Below are 16,671 nucleotides of genomic sequence, written 5' to 3' on the forward strand. Positions count from 1 at the left end.
GGTTCGAGTCTCCGCCTGGGTCACATGTGTGTGGAGTTTGCATGTTCTCTTCAGGTCGTCGTGGGATTTCCTCCGGGTACTCCGGTTTCCCCCCACAGTCCATAAACATGCTGAGGCTAATTGGAGTTACTAAATTGCCCGTAGGTGTGCATGTGTGAGTGCATGGTGTGTGAGTGTGCCCTGCGATGGGCTGGCCCCCCATCCTGGGTTGTTTCCTGCCTCGTGCCCATTGATTCCGGGATAGGCTCCGGACCCCCCACGACCCCGTAGGATAAGCGGTTTGGAAAATGGATGGATGGATGGATATTATTAATTTCCCTTTGGGATAAATGAAGTATTTTTGAATTGAACTGGGATTTTAGTTCCTTCACCTTCCTGTTTCTCAGCTCGGTTTTCGGAGGGAAGTTAATGTCATAGTTTTTATGAACAGTCCGAAAATGCCGCTCCACATTTCCCGTCTTCGGAATAGCAATGGTAAGCTGACAGATGAAGCAAACGCACTTCGAATATGACATGGTGAAAAAAAACCCATTCGGTATGGAAATGGTAGGTTTTTGGCTTCTTACTTGGTCCAGCTACCCCATTCATTTTTATACCCTTTCTTAAGTTTAGTAGAAATAAATTGGAGGCTAAATAGGGGACTTAGTAGCTTGCAAGAGATTTGCAGCAGCTGGCGTGATTGAATGCGTCATCCATCCTCTATTTTTTATTCCATGCGATCTACCCACTCTACCTTTGCGATTGACCAGTAGATCGCGATCGACGCATTGGGCACCGCTGGTGTGGACCATGTATACGTCGGAGTGGATCATGAAAACAATACTGGAACCGGTGAGACAAAAAAACGCTTGCATTGACATTTGTGCGGTCACGTCGATGCATTTGATCGTTTGCCATTGAATTGATACGTCAATATAAGTCGATGCAGTGTTACACCTCCAGTAGTAACAACAGCTTAATGGGAATGATGATGACACACATTTTATCTAGAGCTTACAGCATTCTTTACCTTTAAAACACCCCTCTCACCTGTTTTCAGGCCATTTTCTATCATGAAATGCTTAACTACAGAATCTCAGTCAGATTGAGATATGTTTTTGTCATGAAAGCAGGATGACGGGTACCTTCTGAGAACCTGATATCGGAGATCATCTCCCGTCTGTGGTGGAACGAGACCATGTCCTCCAGGGTGTCGGCGTTCACCACTAGGAAACTGCCATCGTTAAGGCCCACTGCTAAAACTTTGCCTTCTGGGGAATAGGCACAGCACCTTCCTCCTGGAAAACATACACACACATACATACACACGTCATACTGTAAATCAACACACACACTATACACACACAACCATACGTCAACATAAATATAGTACCTTGATATATACTGCAAGTTAGGGTGGGGCGATATGGACCAAAAATCATATCTCGATATTTTTAGCTGAACCGTGATATATGATATATATCTCAATATTGTTTTCCCATAAAGTAATAACAAATAGCAGGTTCCACAGATATATCTTTCGACAGATATAGCTATCGATCAGTGCTACATTACCGAAAATGTTATTGTCGTTTTTATGGGCTGAAATCGAAAGCAGATAATCCAAAAAATAAATACGTATCTTGTCTAAAAAGCACAAGCAGGCATTGCAAGTCTGAAATACCTTATAAGATTAAGTGTTAAAATATGTCACATATTTTGACATACAGAATAGTAAATCAGCGTGATGCTGACAGTAATGTGTGATCAATGTATTTAATAAAATATTTAAAATGTATGAATATTGAAAACACAGAAATAAGCCATAACTCCAATGCAAGGACTACCTATAGATCCATGGGCGGTTCTTCAAGCATGAGAAAATGGGCTTGATTTCATTGTGCACATGCTCAGTACCCAAAGGTAGGACGTTTCCATAGGGTAGGATGAAATGTTAGAACACCGTGATATATTACTTTACCAACCAGGCGGGTAAATACAGGGGTGGGATGTGTTCAGAGAGGGGCGGGGCAGGGCGCAGTTTTGTAGGAGACAGACAGTGAGGAGAAATAAGCGAAGTGGCGGCGCTATGAATATAATTTTAAAGCAAAAACTATATAGATATAAATGATATTGTCTCATCATATATCTTGTATGAAAATATATCGATATATCGTAAAAACTCGATATATCGCCCAGCCCTACTTCCATCCACTGTTGTATAATGTTGTATATTGTATTGTTATAGCCTCCCTGTTCTCCCCTCTTAAAAGTCTTTTTAGATAATTGCATCTTATGTTTTAGGTATATGAATATGTAAACGCCCATAATCCATCGATCTCTCTGACTGTGCTGTTGTCCTGTTGTGTTGTATGTTGCACCTTTGGTCCTTGGATGATGTTATTTTGTCTCACTGTGTGCTCTGACGGGCTGAATGGCCTCCTCTCATTTTAAAATTTCTTATGTTCTTATGTTTAATGTATATGGTATAATAATATATAATGTTTAAAGGTATCTTAAAAAGGTATCTTTGCATTTTATAGTCAATAAGGTAATAAAACCAAACTGGAACGTCATGAAAAACGCCACACTAAGTAAAAAGTACAGAGCTGGCTGACCCCGGGTGAAAATGACAGCTTCTCACATATAGCCTCCCAGCTATACCTCGGCCCACATTTCCTTACAAGCTGACTTTCCCCGGTTGCCAGTTACAGGCCAGATCATGCTTACCTTTTTTCAGCTTACGCACTGCCACCATGCGGTGGTTAGACAGCTCCCAGATGCGCAGCGTCCTGTCGTCACTCACGGTGGCACACAGGGGGAGGAGAGGGTGGGCGGCCAGGCCCCACACCTCCCCTTCCATGTGACCCTGGACAGACAGTCACATGATCAGAAAATTAAAGATTGAGTAAATTAAAGGTGTGTTGGGCACACATCTTACAGATGAGGCAGGACATAAGTGAATAGTGTGAGGTCATTTGTATAACCTGCATCAGTGGACTGTATCGAATATCAAATATTGATATCAAAAATATCCACTTGTTATGGTTATCAAGTGAACTGTGAATACGGAAGTGCTGTGTATGCAGCAAGAGGTGTTGATTCTGGAAGCTGGACCTGAAGGATGGTTGCAGGTAAGGCTTCCGCGTTGAATCAGAAGCAATTAGAGACGATCCCCCACACCCCTCCCTAGGGGACCTTCATGGGGATCGATTCCCCAATCTGAATTAAATTGTACATTGGTCTGGATAAGAAAATATGGGACAAGTGGCAACTCCACACATAAAGCTGGAGTGAGGGGCATGAACATGCAAGCTGACATTACTATTTTGTTTAACTTTTAACATTAATAGTTGGTTCTCCGTGAATTAAATTGTTGTGTCCATAGTTAATCAGACAATAATCGAATGAGGCAGAGGGACCGTCTTGGCTATCAATCTACAATCACGAACACACACTTGAACAAGTAGAGTCATGGGGCCACTTTTGTCGATTTCCAGTATCTCTCCATTCTTGGTTCCCACCAGGATATGGCCCCGCCCTGCAGTAATGGCACGGATAGAGGGGTTATCCTCCAGCAGCAGCCCTGAGGACACAGAAAGAAGCCAACCAGTCATTTCAGAGCTAATTACCCCTCTGGTGACAGTACACTATATGTTGCTATATATACTATATATATATGGCAGCAGAAAATGTAACGGCTTAGTTCAAAACTCAGAAGTCACTCAGTGTTCATTGTGTCAACGAAAATTTTGATAAGTATTCGTTGACAACCTTTTCTTCCATGACTAAATTGTAACAACAATGTAAATGAAAAAATGGTTGACAACGAAAATTACGGTAAAATTTCTGTCTGTTATGCTCTGACGAATAAAGATGAGATGAAATTACTGGCTTATTTGGGCAGACAACCTAGAAATCTCTAAATATTGGTTGTTATCCTTTTCAACCAGCCATTTATATACACATAAATCTGCAAGTGCACATACCAGTTCCCACGGTCTCCATACATCTTTATCTTTGGATGATTTGGTTTTCCCACTTGGTACATGTCTAAAACTAGCGATTTTAGACCAGATTTCCTGTTTTTTTTTTATTGCTGACAAAACAAGATTGAGGCAAATTGCACTCAGCACTAGCAAATCTTCTAGTTCTTAGTGTTCAGGGATACACACACTCTTTCTCTCTCTCTCTCTCTCTCTCTCTCTCTCTCACACACACACACACACACACACACACACGTGCAAGGGTCATTGTAGGGAGAAGTATCTTCCTGAAACTAAACCGAGGCTATTTAATAAACACCAGGAAAGACATAAGCTCACTGCTTATTCCTGAATAACACACTAAGGTCCCTTTTTGTCATTTCAGCAATTTTACTGTATTATGTACGTCTGTTTTTGAAGAAGAGTTACTGTAAATTGTGAAGACACTTTAAACAGGTGTTTGACAGGTGTTTAGATATCGTAGTAAAAATTCTTACAGTATAAAATGGTCATACAGTTAAATTGGATGGGTGTTTTAATGCCCTAGTGAAAAAAAATTAAACAGGGAAAAGTATAAGTATGTGTTGCTGATGTATGCAGAAAAAAATACGCCCTGCGAAGGAAATATGACTGTATTGCACTGCCGTCACTGAGCTCATCCGAAGTTAAATCCTGATTTCTATAAATGGGTACAATGTCAATTACTTTTAATATACTCAAGGGGTTTATTTTAACAAACCATGAAATCGACACTGGGCAAATGGTACTAAAGCACAGGGTCATTATTGACTTGGCATTATGAGATGCCCATTAAAGAGTTGAAAGGGATCTCGCTGGCCAACAGAGGGCAGCATGGACCCCGCAGAGAATTCAGTACATGATTGTCTGATGGAGTGTTGCCAAAACGCTTGTGAAAATTCAATACTTTAGCCATAATTGGCAGAAGGCACAGCAGCTCAAATTCAATAAATGATTATTTCCAAAACTTTAACTTCCTCTGCCATCCCCTGGAGGATGGGCTCCCCCTTTGAGTGTGATTTGTCCCAACTTTTCTTCCTCCTAGGCCAGGGATCGGCAACCTGCGGCTCGCGAGCCACGTGCAGCTCTTCTTAGAGCGATAGAGTCATTCACATTTTCATGTTTTAACATATTATGACAATACTTTCATAAATATAAACAATTTATTTATGGGTTAATATTATTATCTTTCATTTACATATTTCTTTAGCTATATGTGAATAAGAGAGTACTTAGCACGCTTCTGTGATGTCTTAACTGCATTATTTACATCTTTCTCAAAGTCATTCTTTACGATAAGATTCTGTCTCAGGTCAAATGGTAAGCTTTCCGTTTTCTTTAGTACCTGAGATTGGATGTAAGCTTCAGAGTTTATTGGGATTCCTAATTATTTCATATACTTTCTGTGGTATATGTCTTCATAAAAATTATTATATTTTCTCCGATTTACATATTAAATCGTTGAGCTGGTAATGACATTGTATCCACTCTTCTGGAGAGGATGTTGGCGAGGTCTGTTTGCCTCTTCTCCGTCTGAGCTCAATAGATTACTCTAGTTTGGTATGCGATTATATCAGCATCACTAGTTTTCCGAATATTTCCGGATATTTTGAAAGGAGTTTTTTTCTTCTGTCAAACTGGGTAGTACTGATTTTATAGATTATATGGATTTTACCAATTTTTTACTGAGTTTACGGACTGTACGGATTTTAATTGATTCTGTTGGTTTTTTCTGCTATCCAACTCTGACCTTCTGTTACCACTGTCTAATTAATACACATATTATGTCTGCATGTAATGAAGCCATATAAGTAGCATTCCTCCACAGACAGAAATACAGGCTGTGTAAACATGGAGGCATAAGCATAGTGTGCTTATTGGGAATTGCTTATTGCTGCACCTGCTGCATCTTTTGCATGTGTCTGCCTGCACAGTGGCTGTCTGCCTGCACAGTAGCTGTCTGCCTGCACAGTGGCTGTGTGCCTGCACAGTGGCTGTCTGCCTGCACAGTAGCTGTCTGCCTGCACAGTAGCTGTCGGCCTGCACAGTGGCTGTCTGCCTGCACAGTGGCTGTCTGCTTGCACAGTGGCTGTGTGCCTGCATAGTAGCTGTGTGCCTGCACAGTGGCTGTCTGCCTGCACAGTAGCTGTCTGCCTGCACAGTGGCTGTGTGCCTGCATAGTAGCTGTCTGCCTGCACAGTGGCTGTGTGCCTGCACAGTGGCTGTCTGCCTGCACAGTAGCTGTCTGCCTGCACAGTAGCTGTCGGCCTGCACAGTGGCTGTCTGCCTGCACAGTGGCTGTGTGCCTGCACAGTGGCTGTCTGCCTGCACAGTAGCTGTCTGCCTGCACAGTGGCTGTCTGCCTGCACAGTGGCTGTGTGCCTGCACAGTGGCTGTCTGCCTGCACAGTGGCTGTCTGCCTGCACAGTGGCTGTGTGCCTGCACAGTGGCTGTCTGCCTGCACAGTGGCTGTCTGTCTTCACAGTGGCTGTGAGCTAACTCCCATTACCTTTGGACGCGGGGGACAGTGCCACTCTCTTTATGGGGTAGGTCTTCAGACACCTTTCGAACATGTCATCCCAAAGTTCCACCACCCCATCTTTGCCCCCGGTTACAAATCCCTGAAAGACAAAGAGGAGCACCTCAGTTCCTCTACCTCAGTAAACTGACACACCTCTCAAACTGAATTTGCTTACCGGTGCTTGGGGCATCACCTAGGGGGTGTTCCACGAAGCAGGATTAAGGGAAAGTCTGACTTATTTCGACAAGTCGGGCTCATTTAAGTAGGAGTTCCGTTCCATCAATGTGTCTTAAATGAATCCCCGCTGAGTTACCATGGTAACTTAGGCGAGTGAACAAGTCTGCTCCGGACCAGGTTAACTGTCTCGATTAGTTACTGTAACTGCTGTCTCGATGAATGTCTGACGTGCAGGAACAGATTCCCAAAAGATCGTTCCGTCTGACAAAATTCCACGCACTCACTACTCATGTCATGTAATAAATATAATAAAGCCTATTAAAAAAATCACATCTCAGCATTCCAGTTATTTCCAAAGTAATTAAAATGATAGCATACCCATATTACAAACGTCAAACATGAAATGTGAAATTCGAAAAAAAAAATCAGTTAACATAATATGAACAGGAATTTATTTTTATATTTTGTTTAGTCACTGTCTACTTTGAAAGTTTATTAGTAAAAAACAATTTGCGCAGAAGATTTCACACGGATGCAATTGAAAGTATTTTAGAGATCAAATAATATACAATAACATTATGCAGTAAGAATGGCATGTTAACTTAACCCAGAAGGTTCCCCGTTGGCTATGGGGATCGAACCAGGAACTTTCGTAGTGTAAGGTTACAGCATAAATCACTGTATCACCATGCCACTGTTTTAGCCACCTGTAACATTTACATAACTTACACATTTAGTCTGCAATTCTTTGCCAAGCCAACTCCTTGGCCACAATATTGTCTTTTTTAGTGATTATATCTTTGTATTCTTCATACATCTCCATCAGTAGCGTTTGTTCTGCACTCTCCTCTTACACGCTTTCCGACTCATTTGATCGATCTATCGTTCATCCATTCATTTGGGCTTCTTAAATATCTTGGGTGTGAACACTAAGTGACTAAATGTCAGGACCAAAGGTCTAAATGTAGGGCTGCACCATTCTGAAAATATGAAACAGAATTTTTCACTCAGAATTTAGGTCACAACTCTCACTTAAATTTCTCTAATAATAATAATAATAATAATAATAATAATTATCTATATATATATATATATATATATATATATATATATATATATATATATATATATATATATGTGTGTATAATCATATAATAATACTGTTAATATTATTATTATTACAATTGGGCTTGTATCACAAAGCTGCAACTTCCCATATTGAAACTGGGGAGCCTTAAATGCACCATCTAGCTAACCAGCAAAAATCAAAATTATCATCACGTAAATGAGACTGTCAGAATGGGGAGTAAGATGACAACTAGGTTAATTAAATTTCGCATGGGCTCCGGAAAGTGTTGGACCAGCCCTGGTTGAAACCTTTTGTTTATCTTCCCTTTTTTGACAGCTCTGTGATTTAAGGCAAAAGGTGAAAGTTTCTTTCAGTAAAAGCAGCCTGTCACACCCCGTGATGTTATTACAGTTCATACAACTTATGGAGAAAAAGGGAGTGTCTGGTTTGACGTAATGGATCTCCCCGCTAATACTGAAATGGCATAATTAATATCATGTAAGAATGAGATTGCATAGGGGTATGAATCAAGATTAGATGATAGTGATTAGAAAATGATTAATCATGCAGCCCTACTTAAAACCTCTGTAATTTGAATCTAACTTGAAACAACAGGAAGTACATGTTACATTACAGCATACACTCTGGTCAAGAAATCAGTCCATCTAAAGGCTAACACTCAGACATGAACATCATGTCGATTTTCTTCTACAGTTCAGAAGCAACTCTATGTTGGCCAAAAGTCATACATAATTATTAACAACAAACTGTAGAAAAAAATGTCATTTGAGACTTTTTATAGACTTCACAATGCCTTGATATTTAATTTATTGAAAAATAAAATATTTTGTATACAACGATAATATAAATGTGAGTCACCTGTTACGTCTTTGTGGCTTTAACAGTCAATGACTAGCAGTGGGGTTTGACATAATCACTTGCATCATAAAGGAAGTGCCCCTGCTACCCTGCTCTCCTGTCCTCCACCAGCCCACCTCCCACTCCCCCGCCCCCCACCTTGTCCAGGGAGTACATGGCGAAGACGGGCCCGTCGTGCGCCTTCAGGGTCTTCACGAGTGAGGTCTCCTTCCACACGTACACGTCTCCTGTGGCTGCCCCGGAGAAGACCAGCTCCTCTGAGCGCGCATAGCACACTGACATCATGGTCTCCAGCTTGCCCAGGTTTCCGAAAAGCCCCCGTTTGCAGGTCAAGCCCCCACCTACACAGCCAAACACCACCAACAGGGGAATGGAAGTATTGCGGCGTGTTTGGGCAAAATATCCCAACAGCAAGTGATTTTAGATTTTTGCCACTGATTTTAGCACAGATATCTCTACTAAGTAAAGAATAAAGCTCTCAGAATCACGGCAGGAACAGACGAGCACGACGTACCTGCGTGGCTCCAGAACTTGATGTGCTTCATGCCCACGGTCACCAGCTTGTCCATGCGGAAGGGGTTACACTTCACTACAAAGAGCTTCTCCTTGTGCCCTCTGGGAACACGATTGGCAGGAATCATCAGCTGATTTACAGGACACCCCAGGAAGGCTTTACTCTTTACTATTACGGAAATGTGTCTGCCTGCTTCACTGCATACAGCAGGACCCCACAGCCATTTCTGCATCATGACTCATTGCTGGCACTCATGCACGTGCTCTAAAACTTTGTCCCCTGAAACTCAGTTGTACCTAGTGGATGCCAGTTTCTCTCCCTTCTTCCAGTCCCAAATAACAATGGTGTGATTGTCATCAATGCCTACAGACACCAAGTTCTTCCCATCTGCTGCAGAACAAGAAAAGAGCTATTTTTACCACTGAAATGTAAAACAATGCAAAACATTGATTGTCATACAGAGCTATCCGATTAATAGCACAAAATGAATGAATGTATGAATGTATGAATGAATGAATGGATGAATGACGCCTTAATCATTGTTTTCGTAAACATAGTGTTCAGTGGGCCTGTCTCAGTTGCACAGGTATTTTAATCAGTATCCCTCTGTCACCAATGGTTCATATCCACAAAGATGCATATCCTGCCCATCACACACACTGTGCAGTGTGGTGATTGGAGGGACACTGTATAGGAGTCAATGCCCATAGCTAAGAAAGCCAGCTTACCTGTGAAGTCCAGTGCACACACCCCCCTTTGGTGCTGACCTTTGAGGAGCGACAGGCATTTCAGGGTCTGAACATCCCAGATATGGATAGTGGTGTCCCGGCCAACCTGCAAAGACGATCATGTTCGAAGTGAGCCTTGGCGGATGAATTGGCAGCATGAGTGGGGTCACTTAACAGGTTAAGGACACTGTTTTACAGTGGGTGTCTTTTCCCAGTATATGCAGTCTGTTGCGTACGCATGCTTCTGTGTTTCTGTAAATATAAATTTTTTTCCCCGTCAGGTTTCTTTGATAAATCCTGAATTATATGTTATAAAGGAGACCCCTCAAGTCGTGGAGTGACGTCACATGCGATTGCTGTGATAACCTATACATCTATGCTGAAACCCGGAGTCCTCCTAGGGCCGCACCTGTCCAGAAGCCACGTAGTCTTTGAGGGGGTGTATGACCAGGCTCAAAATGTCTTCGTTGTGGCCCAGGTAGAAACGCTGTGTGTGTTGCTCCCTGTTATAGACGACGGCCACTGCCGCCACATGGTACACCACCTCGCCACCCTGCGTGTAGGACAGGTTGTTCCTGCAGTCAGAGCCCCTGTACCTGTGGAAGTACAGGGAGAAAGCAGGCTATTGCCCCAGAGCCGCACCTAACGGTCCAACAGCACCACCTCCTGCTTCAGATACCGGGTCCCTGAAAGCCATGTCGTACATTTCAGGATGAGGGGAAGATCATGCTTTTGGGGAATCCACCTCAATCTATTGGCTTTCTTGTCTTAGTATTTGATTAAAATGACATTGTTTTATGCTATAGCATTAGCATATGCTGCTAGTACAGTAGACACAGTTGTACCTTTATTTTAGCAAATGTATCTATATAAAGGAACATACAAGAGAGGCTCAGAGAGTACACTCAGCCAGCACCAGTCAGGGTTTAGGGCCTTGAAACTGGCCAACAAATATATAGCTAATCTGGCAGAAATGAGATTCAAACCCATAACCTTCTAGACACGGGCATGGATTTCTAATCTGCAGAGCTACACAAGCTGAACAGGGCCATCTGTAGTATTCAGAGTAACCCGCAGAGCAGCCATTACCCATGAGCACACTGCGGGCATGGCCCAGGCAGAACAGGGCCTTCCGTAGCTTTCAGAGTAACCCGCAGAGCAGCCATTACCCATGAGCACACTGTGGGCACGGCCCAGGCGGAACAGGGCCTTCCGTAGCTTTCAGAGTAACCCGCAGAGCAGCCATTACCCATGAACACACTGCGGGCACAGCCCAGGCAGAACAGGGCCTTCCGTAGCTTTCAGAGTAACCCGCAGAGCAGCCATTACCCATGAGCACACTGTGGGCACGGCCCAGGCGGAACAGGGCCTTCCGTAGCTTTCAGAGTAACCCGCAGAGCAGCCATTACCCATGAACACACTGCGGGCACAGCCCAGGCAGAACAGGGCCTTCCGTAGCTTTCAGAGTAACCCGCAGAGCAGCCATTACCCATGAACACACTGCGGGCACAGCCCAGGCAGAACAGGGCCTTCCGTAGCTTTCAGAGTAACCCGCAGAGCAGCCATTACCCATGAACACACTGCGGGCACAGCCCAGGCGGAACAGGGCCTTCCGTAGCTTTCAGAGTAACCCGCAGAGCAGCCATTACCCATGAACACACTGCGGGCACAGCCCAGGCAGAACAGGGCCTTCCGTAGCTTTCAGAGTAACCCGCAGAGCAGCCATTACCCATGAACACACTGCGGGCACAGCCCAGGCGGAACAGGGCCTTCCGTAGCTTTCAGAGTAACCCGCAGAGCAGCCATTACCCATGAGCACACTGCGGGCACGGCCCAGGCAGAACAGGGCCTTCCGTAGCGTTCAGAGTAACCCGCAGAGCAGCCATTACCCATGAGCACACTGTGGGCACGGCCCAGGCGGAACAGGGCCTTCCGTAGCGTTCAGAGTAAACAGAAGAGCAGCCATTACCCATGAGCACACTGTGGGCACGGCCCAGACGGAACAGGGCCTTCCGTAGCGTTCAGAGTAACCCGCAGAGCAGCCATTACCCATGAACAAACTTCAGACGTAGGCCCTCTTCTGGTGCCTTCTGGCGTCTCAGCAAACCAGCCAGCTCCTTCTTCTCCTGGCTCTGCTGTTTCAGCTGAGGAAGGTCATCCTTGTAGACCTGGAGTAACACCCAGAGGGACAAGGGGAATCCAAGAAGGAATAATTCATCCATACCACCATAATGTATGGATACTGGGGAGTTACCAAATAAAATGATGCTTTGTTACTTGTTTTTTTGTATGTCTGATTTTGGTTTTATGTAAAACCTTTAAAAAGGTTACAATGCAAGCATCTAATATGATTTTTTTCAGTACAACCTCACCAATATAACTTGATTGTTAATTAACTGATAATTAGCACACACAAGAAAATTAAAATCTGGTATAATCTGGTCATCAAATCAGAACTAAAAACATTCATACAGACATTCTTTTCAAGAACTAAAAAAGTCAATGCAGACAGTGGATACCCTTCACTATACACACCATAGTCTACATTGTATCGTTACACCATACCCTATACTGTAGCCTGACACAGTAACCTACACCGCAGCCTGACACTGTACCATAAACCATACCCTGACACAGTAACCTACACCGTAGCCTGACACTGTACCATAAACCATACCCTGAAACACTAACCTACACCGCAGCCTGACACTGTACCATAAACCATACCCTGACACAGTAACCTACACCGCAGCCTGACACTGTACCATAAACCATACCCTGACACAGTAACCTACACCGCAGCCTGACACTGTACCATAAACCATACCCTGACACAGTAACCTACACCGCAGCCTGACACTGTACCATAAACCATACCCTGACACAGTAACCTACACCACAGCCTGACACTGTACAATAACCCATACCCTGACACAGTAACCTACACCGTAGCCTGACACTGTACCATAAACCATACCCTGATACAGTAACCTACACCGCAGCCTGACACTGTACCATAAACCATACCCTGACACAGTAACCTACACCGTAGCCTGACACTGTACCATAAACCCTACCCTGACACAGTAACCTACACCGCAGCCTGACACTGTACCATAAACCATACCCTGACACAGAAACCAACACCGTAGCCTGACACTGTACCATAAACCATACCCTGACACAGTAACCTACACCGTAGCCTGACACTGTACCATAAACCATACCCTGACACAGTAGCCTACACCACAGCCTGACACTGTACCATAAACCATACCCTGACACAGTAACCTACACCGCAGCCTGACACTGTACCATAAACCATACCCTGACAAAGTAGCCTACACCGTAGCCTGACACTGTACCTTAAACTGTAGCCTGATGGCAAAGCATGATGCACACCTCCCCAGAAGTGTAATTACAGGCTTCAGGCTACGGCATGAGGTACACGGTTACGTGGTACTGTACAGCACAAACTTCACACAGAAGTATAAATCAGTCTTTACACAGCCGTGTCCAGTGGGGCCATGGGGAGGCTGTGAGTTCGAGCCTCACTTGGGGCATGCGGTTTACATCGGGACTAATAAAGTGTCTATCTCTCAGGTCGCAACTCTGCCATCAGACACTCAAGGGCCTCCTCGCAATTTTTTGAATATTTTGATAAAAAAAAAAGTAAAAATCCAAACACACTATCCACCATCATGTAACGAGATATTAAAAGAAAACAGTTTAATAATATCATCAAATGACATGCACATTTTACTAGTAACTTATATTTGGCAGTATATCCTGTATTCTGTTACTGGAAGGTGGGATCCAGTATTAACAGCCCACTCGACAAGACCCTGATAGTTGTGATGGAGTTTAAAGCAAGCGGTGATTCAGGCTGTAGATTAATGCCGCCCACCGCAGGCTTCAGAGCTCACCATCACAGCTTCGCTTATTGATTAAAAAGGGTGGCATTTAAAGCACTTGAACCATAATGCTTACAGTCACAAAACAGAGGAGGGATTCAAGAAATTGCCTGGTGCCAGGGAGGGATTACGGACCGGGCCAGCGGGGCCGCTGCCCAGGGGCCCTTGGGGTGCAGGGGGCCCGTGGGGCCCCTAGCCCAAAACAATTTGCAACGCTTATCAACAATGTATTTTCGTTTGTCTATTTTAGAGAGCCTACATTCTTTGATCCTCTGCCTACAAGGGCCCCTGACCCTATAGGGAGGGCGTTTGGCTGCCAAGGGCCCTTGAATTGTGGTGGTGGTGGTGGTGGTGGGGGGGGGGGGGCGTCGCGAACGTTTTGCGCAGGGCCCACACAACCCATAATCCGTCCCTGCCTGGTGCAAGAAACATTTCATTCTTGCGAAATATGATAAAAACAGCCAAACCAACTCTGACACTTTGCTGCTGGTGATAAAATCTCTAAGATTCAGGTCAAGAAGTTGCCCGAAATCCAGGCAGCACTGAGATGTCTGGCCAAACTCCAACTCGCTCAACTCACTAAAAGTCAATCCTGACCCCATACCTACCTGCCGCTCATAACTCATCTGCGCCTCCTGCTCAATATCCGAGTCCAGCTCGGGAACGTCAGACTGTTCGGAGTCAGACTCCTCGCTGTTGGAGTTGGCGTAGCCCTCTGAGAGTGAGAGATGGGCTGTGTCAGTGTCGCATGGCTAACCCCCACTGCTGCTAATCTGTACCCAAGCACCAGCTGCTTCTCACCCCACCATTTCACCCTTTTACACATTCATCAGTCTGGCATTGTTATATGTGTATGTCAGTGTTTCCCAACCCGGTCCTCAGGGACCCCCAGACGGTCCACGTTTTTGCTTCCTCTCAGGACTCTACCGTGTGTTATATGTGTGCAGCGTGATCTATGCTAAAACCTCCTGTTGTAAATTAACCAGTTAAAAGTCCAGAATATAAATGGCAATATTAGTAATAAATTGATATTGTATAATTCAGAGTTTTTTTTCTACTCAGCAATCAAGCAGAGCTATATGTTTGGTCCAGAGAAGATAATCTGAGTGAGCATCAACACAGAACGTCGTGCTCATTGATAACAGGCCTGTGTGTAATTTAACTTATTCTAATCTCCTTCTATTGTAACTCTTGGGTTTTATTTTCATTTTATTTCACTTTTTTTTCTCCTGGTATTACGAAGCGAATCTCGTCTTGAGAAGCAGAGGCAGGAAAAAGCCGTGATGAAAAACTGACTTAATGCGAGTTCAAGAAGAAAACAAGCGACAGCGGCCAGTTTTGCCTGTATGTCTTAAATGATAAAGCAGCAGCAAATGTCTCCCAACTCTCTGTTCGCCCCTTGAGCATGATGAAGGGAAGAAGTGAGTCACCTTGGAGAAGTGGTTCTAAGACACCGTTCATGATCCCCTCAGGCAGGAACCTCCACTGGAAGAGCGAGTGGTCTGCCCCGCCGGTACTCAGCACCCACTGCAGGTCATGTGACCAGCGCACATTGGTCACATGGGCAGAGTGGCCAATATACTTCTTGAATTTTGCACCTGTATGCAAGATTGAGAGATTCAGAAACCCACCATCAATTCAGTTTGATGTCAAAACTCATACTGATGTGAAAATGGATTAAATCACTATTTATCCATCATATTTTTCATACAGTCATCAATATTACACAGCATAGCAACTGTGTTATGCTACAGGACGCCAACTCTACACCCGCACATCAAACAGGTGTGGAATTTACTCCCCCACCCCTCAAGTGACAAGATGACAGTGCTATCTTAGGCTGAGAATAGGGGAAAGTCTGAATAATTACCGAAGACAGTGGTCTCCTCTATGGTTTTATTTGCTATGCTGTGCATTGTGGATAAAACTTTGATCATAACTCATAGATGTACCTTTTTTCACACAGGGGAACCGGAAAAGCTTGACTAGACCAAAATCATCCCCGGTCACCAGCACGGCGCTCTCATAGTTGGCATCCACAGAGTTGATGTCGTTGACATTGGTGTACTTGGGCCAAATCCCGTTCACCTCGGCTCCAAGTACTGAGGACCAGGTCCCCCAGTGAACCGACTTCATCTCCTCTTTGGAGAGCAGATGCTTCCCAGCTGAGGACAGGGGGAGAAGACCAGCTGTTTAATGCTTTACTGCTTTTTATTCTGTACACGATAAGTAAAAAAATAGCATCCCTACTCTGTGTCGGGGAGGGCATGTATTTTGATAGTATCTGGTTTATGGAGACCAACTGTCAACAACTGAAGAGCTAAAGATGTATAAACAGGGGATTCTACCAACAGTTGCATTATACTCAGTGAAAAGAAAGCCGAGCTGCAAGATTTTAATGTATTTTGTCATGGAGAAGGACAGTGAAATTCAGCATTTTCTGCATCTCTCAGTTTACAGTGAATATTTACTGTTTATGGTTTAAATTCTGATCCTTGTAGTTTTGCCCTGTTGTTTGAAAGTATACATGACAACTCCGTCTCCATAACTTAGGAGCAGGATCATCCTGACAGGTGGCTTTGATGGGGCATGTTAGCCTGTCTCATAGGGTATCCTGGGGGACCCACCCGGCATCTTGTAGCAGAACCGCTCCCCCGCACCGTTGTTGGTCTGCAGGAACCTGCTGTCCACAGACCAGTCCAGGTGCGTGATGAAGCTGCATGACCTGCTGCACTCGCCCACCTTCTTGAAGCGCTGCGACACAGAGTAGATGTCGACCACGCCGTCGTTGGAGCCCACGGCCAGATACGAGCCATCAGGAGAATACTTTATCTCGTGGATCACCTCCTTCCTGTCTTTGATGTGCACCACTTCTGTCATGTCCCT

At 44.3% G+C, this 16,671-nt stretch overlaps 1 protein-coding gene and 1 long non-coding RNA gene across 7 annotated transcripts in view; both read right to left on the bottom strand.

Annotated features, from left to right (window-relative positions):
- Nucleotides 1–16,671, bottom strand: part of LOC125715397 (echinoderm microtubule-associated protein-like 6) — a 60,451-nt gene that overhangs the window by 19,537 nt on the left and 24,243 nt on the right. For 5 of the 6 annotated variants that reach the window (XM_048986822.1, XM_048986821.1, XM_048986824.1 and 2 more), the window contains 14 exons: nt 16,413–16,669; nt 15,738–15,950; nt 15,216–15,383; nt 14,394–14,500; nt 11,921–12,039; nt 10,281–10,467; nt 9,872–9,977; nt 9,440–9,533; nt 9,144–9,244; nt 8,768–8,970; nt 6,493–6,604; nt 3,438–3,565; nt 2,710–2,848; nt 1,125–1,277 (listed from right to left, as the gene is read on the bottom strand). In XM_048986822.1, the coding sequence (XP_048842779.1) occupies nt 1,125–1,277; nt 2,710–2,848; nt 3,438–3,565; nt 6,493–6,604; nt 8,768–8,970; nt 9,144–9,244; nt 9,440–9,533; nt 9,872–9,977; nt 10,281–10,467; nt 11,921–12,039; nt 14,394–14,500; nt 15,216–15,383; nt 15,738–15,950; nt 16,413–16,669 (2,087 nt within the window). The remainder of the gene's footprint in view (nt 1–1,124; nt 1,278–2,709; nt 2,849–3,437; nt 3,566–6,492; nt 6,605–8,767; nt 8,971–9,143; nt 9,245–9,439; nt 9,534–9,871; nt 9,978–10,280; nt 10,468–11,920; nt 12,040–14,393; nt 14,501–15,215; nt 15,384–15,737; nt 15,951–16,412; nt 16,670–16,671) is intronic. The other variant, XM_048986823.1, reaches the window with a different exon arrangement.
- LOC125715461 (uncharacterized) lies at nt 12,902–13,198 on the bottom strand. The gene is made up of 3 exons (XR_007384074.1): nt 13,163–13,198; nt 13,013–13,062; nt 12,902–12,962 (listed from the first exon to the last, which is right to left on the bottom strand). It is a non-coding gene; the product is annotated as an uncharacterized LOC125715461 (long non-coding RNA).

The sequence above is a fragment of the Brienomyrus brachyistius genome, chromosome 20 (assembly GCF_023856365.1).
Source record: "Brienomyrus brachyistius isolate T26 chromosome 20, BBRACH_0.4, whole genome shotgun sequence".
In the NCBI taxonomy this organism is placed as follows: domain Eukaryota; kingdom Metazoa; phylum Chordata; class Actinopteri; order Osteoglossiformes; family Mormyridae; genus Brienomyrus; species Brienomyrus brachyistius.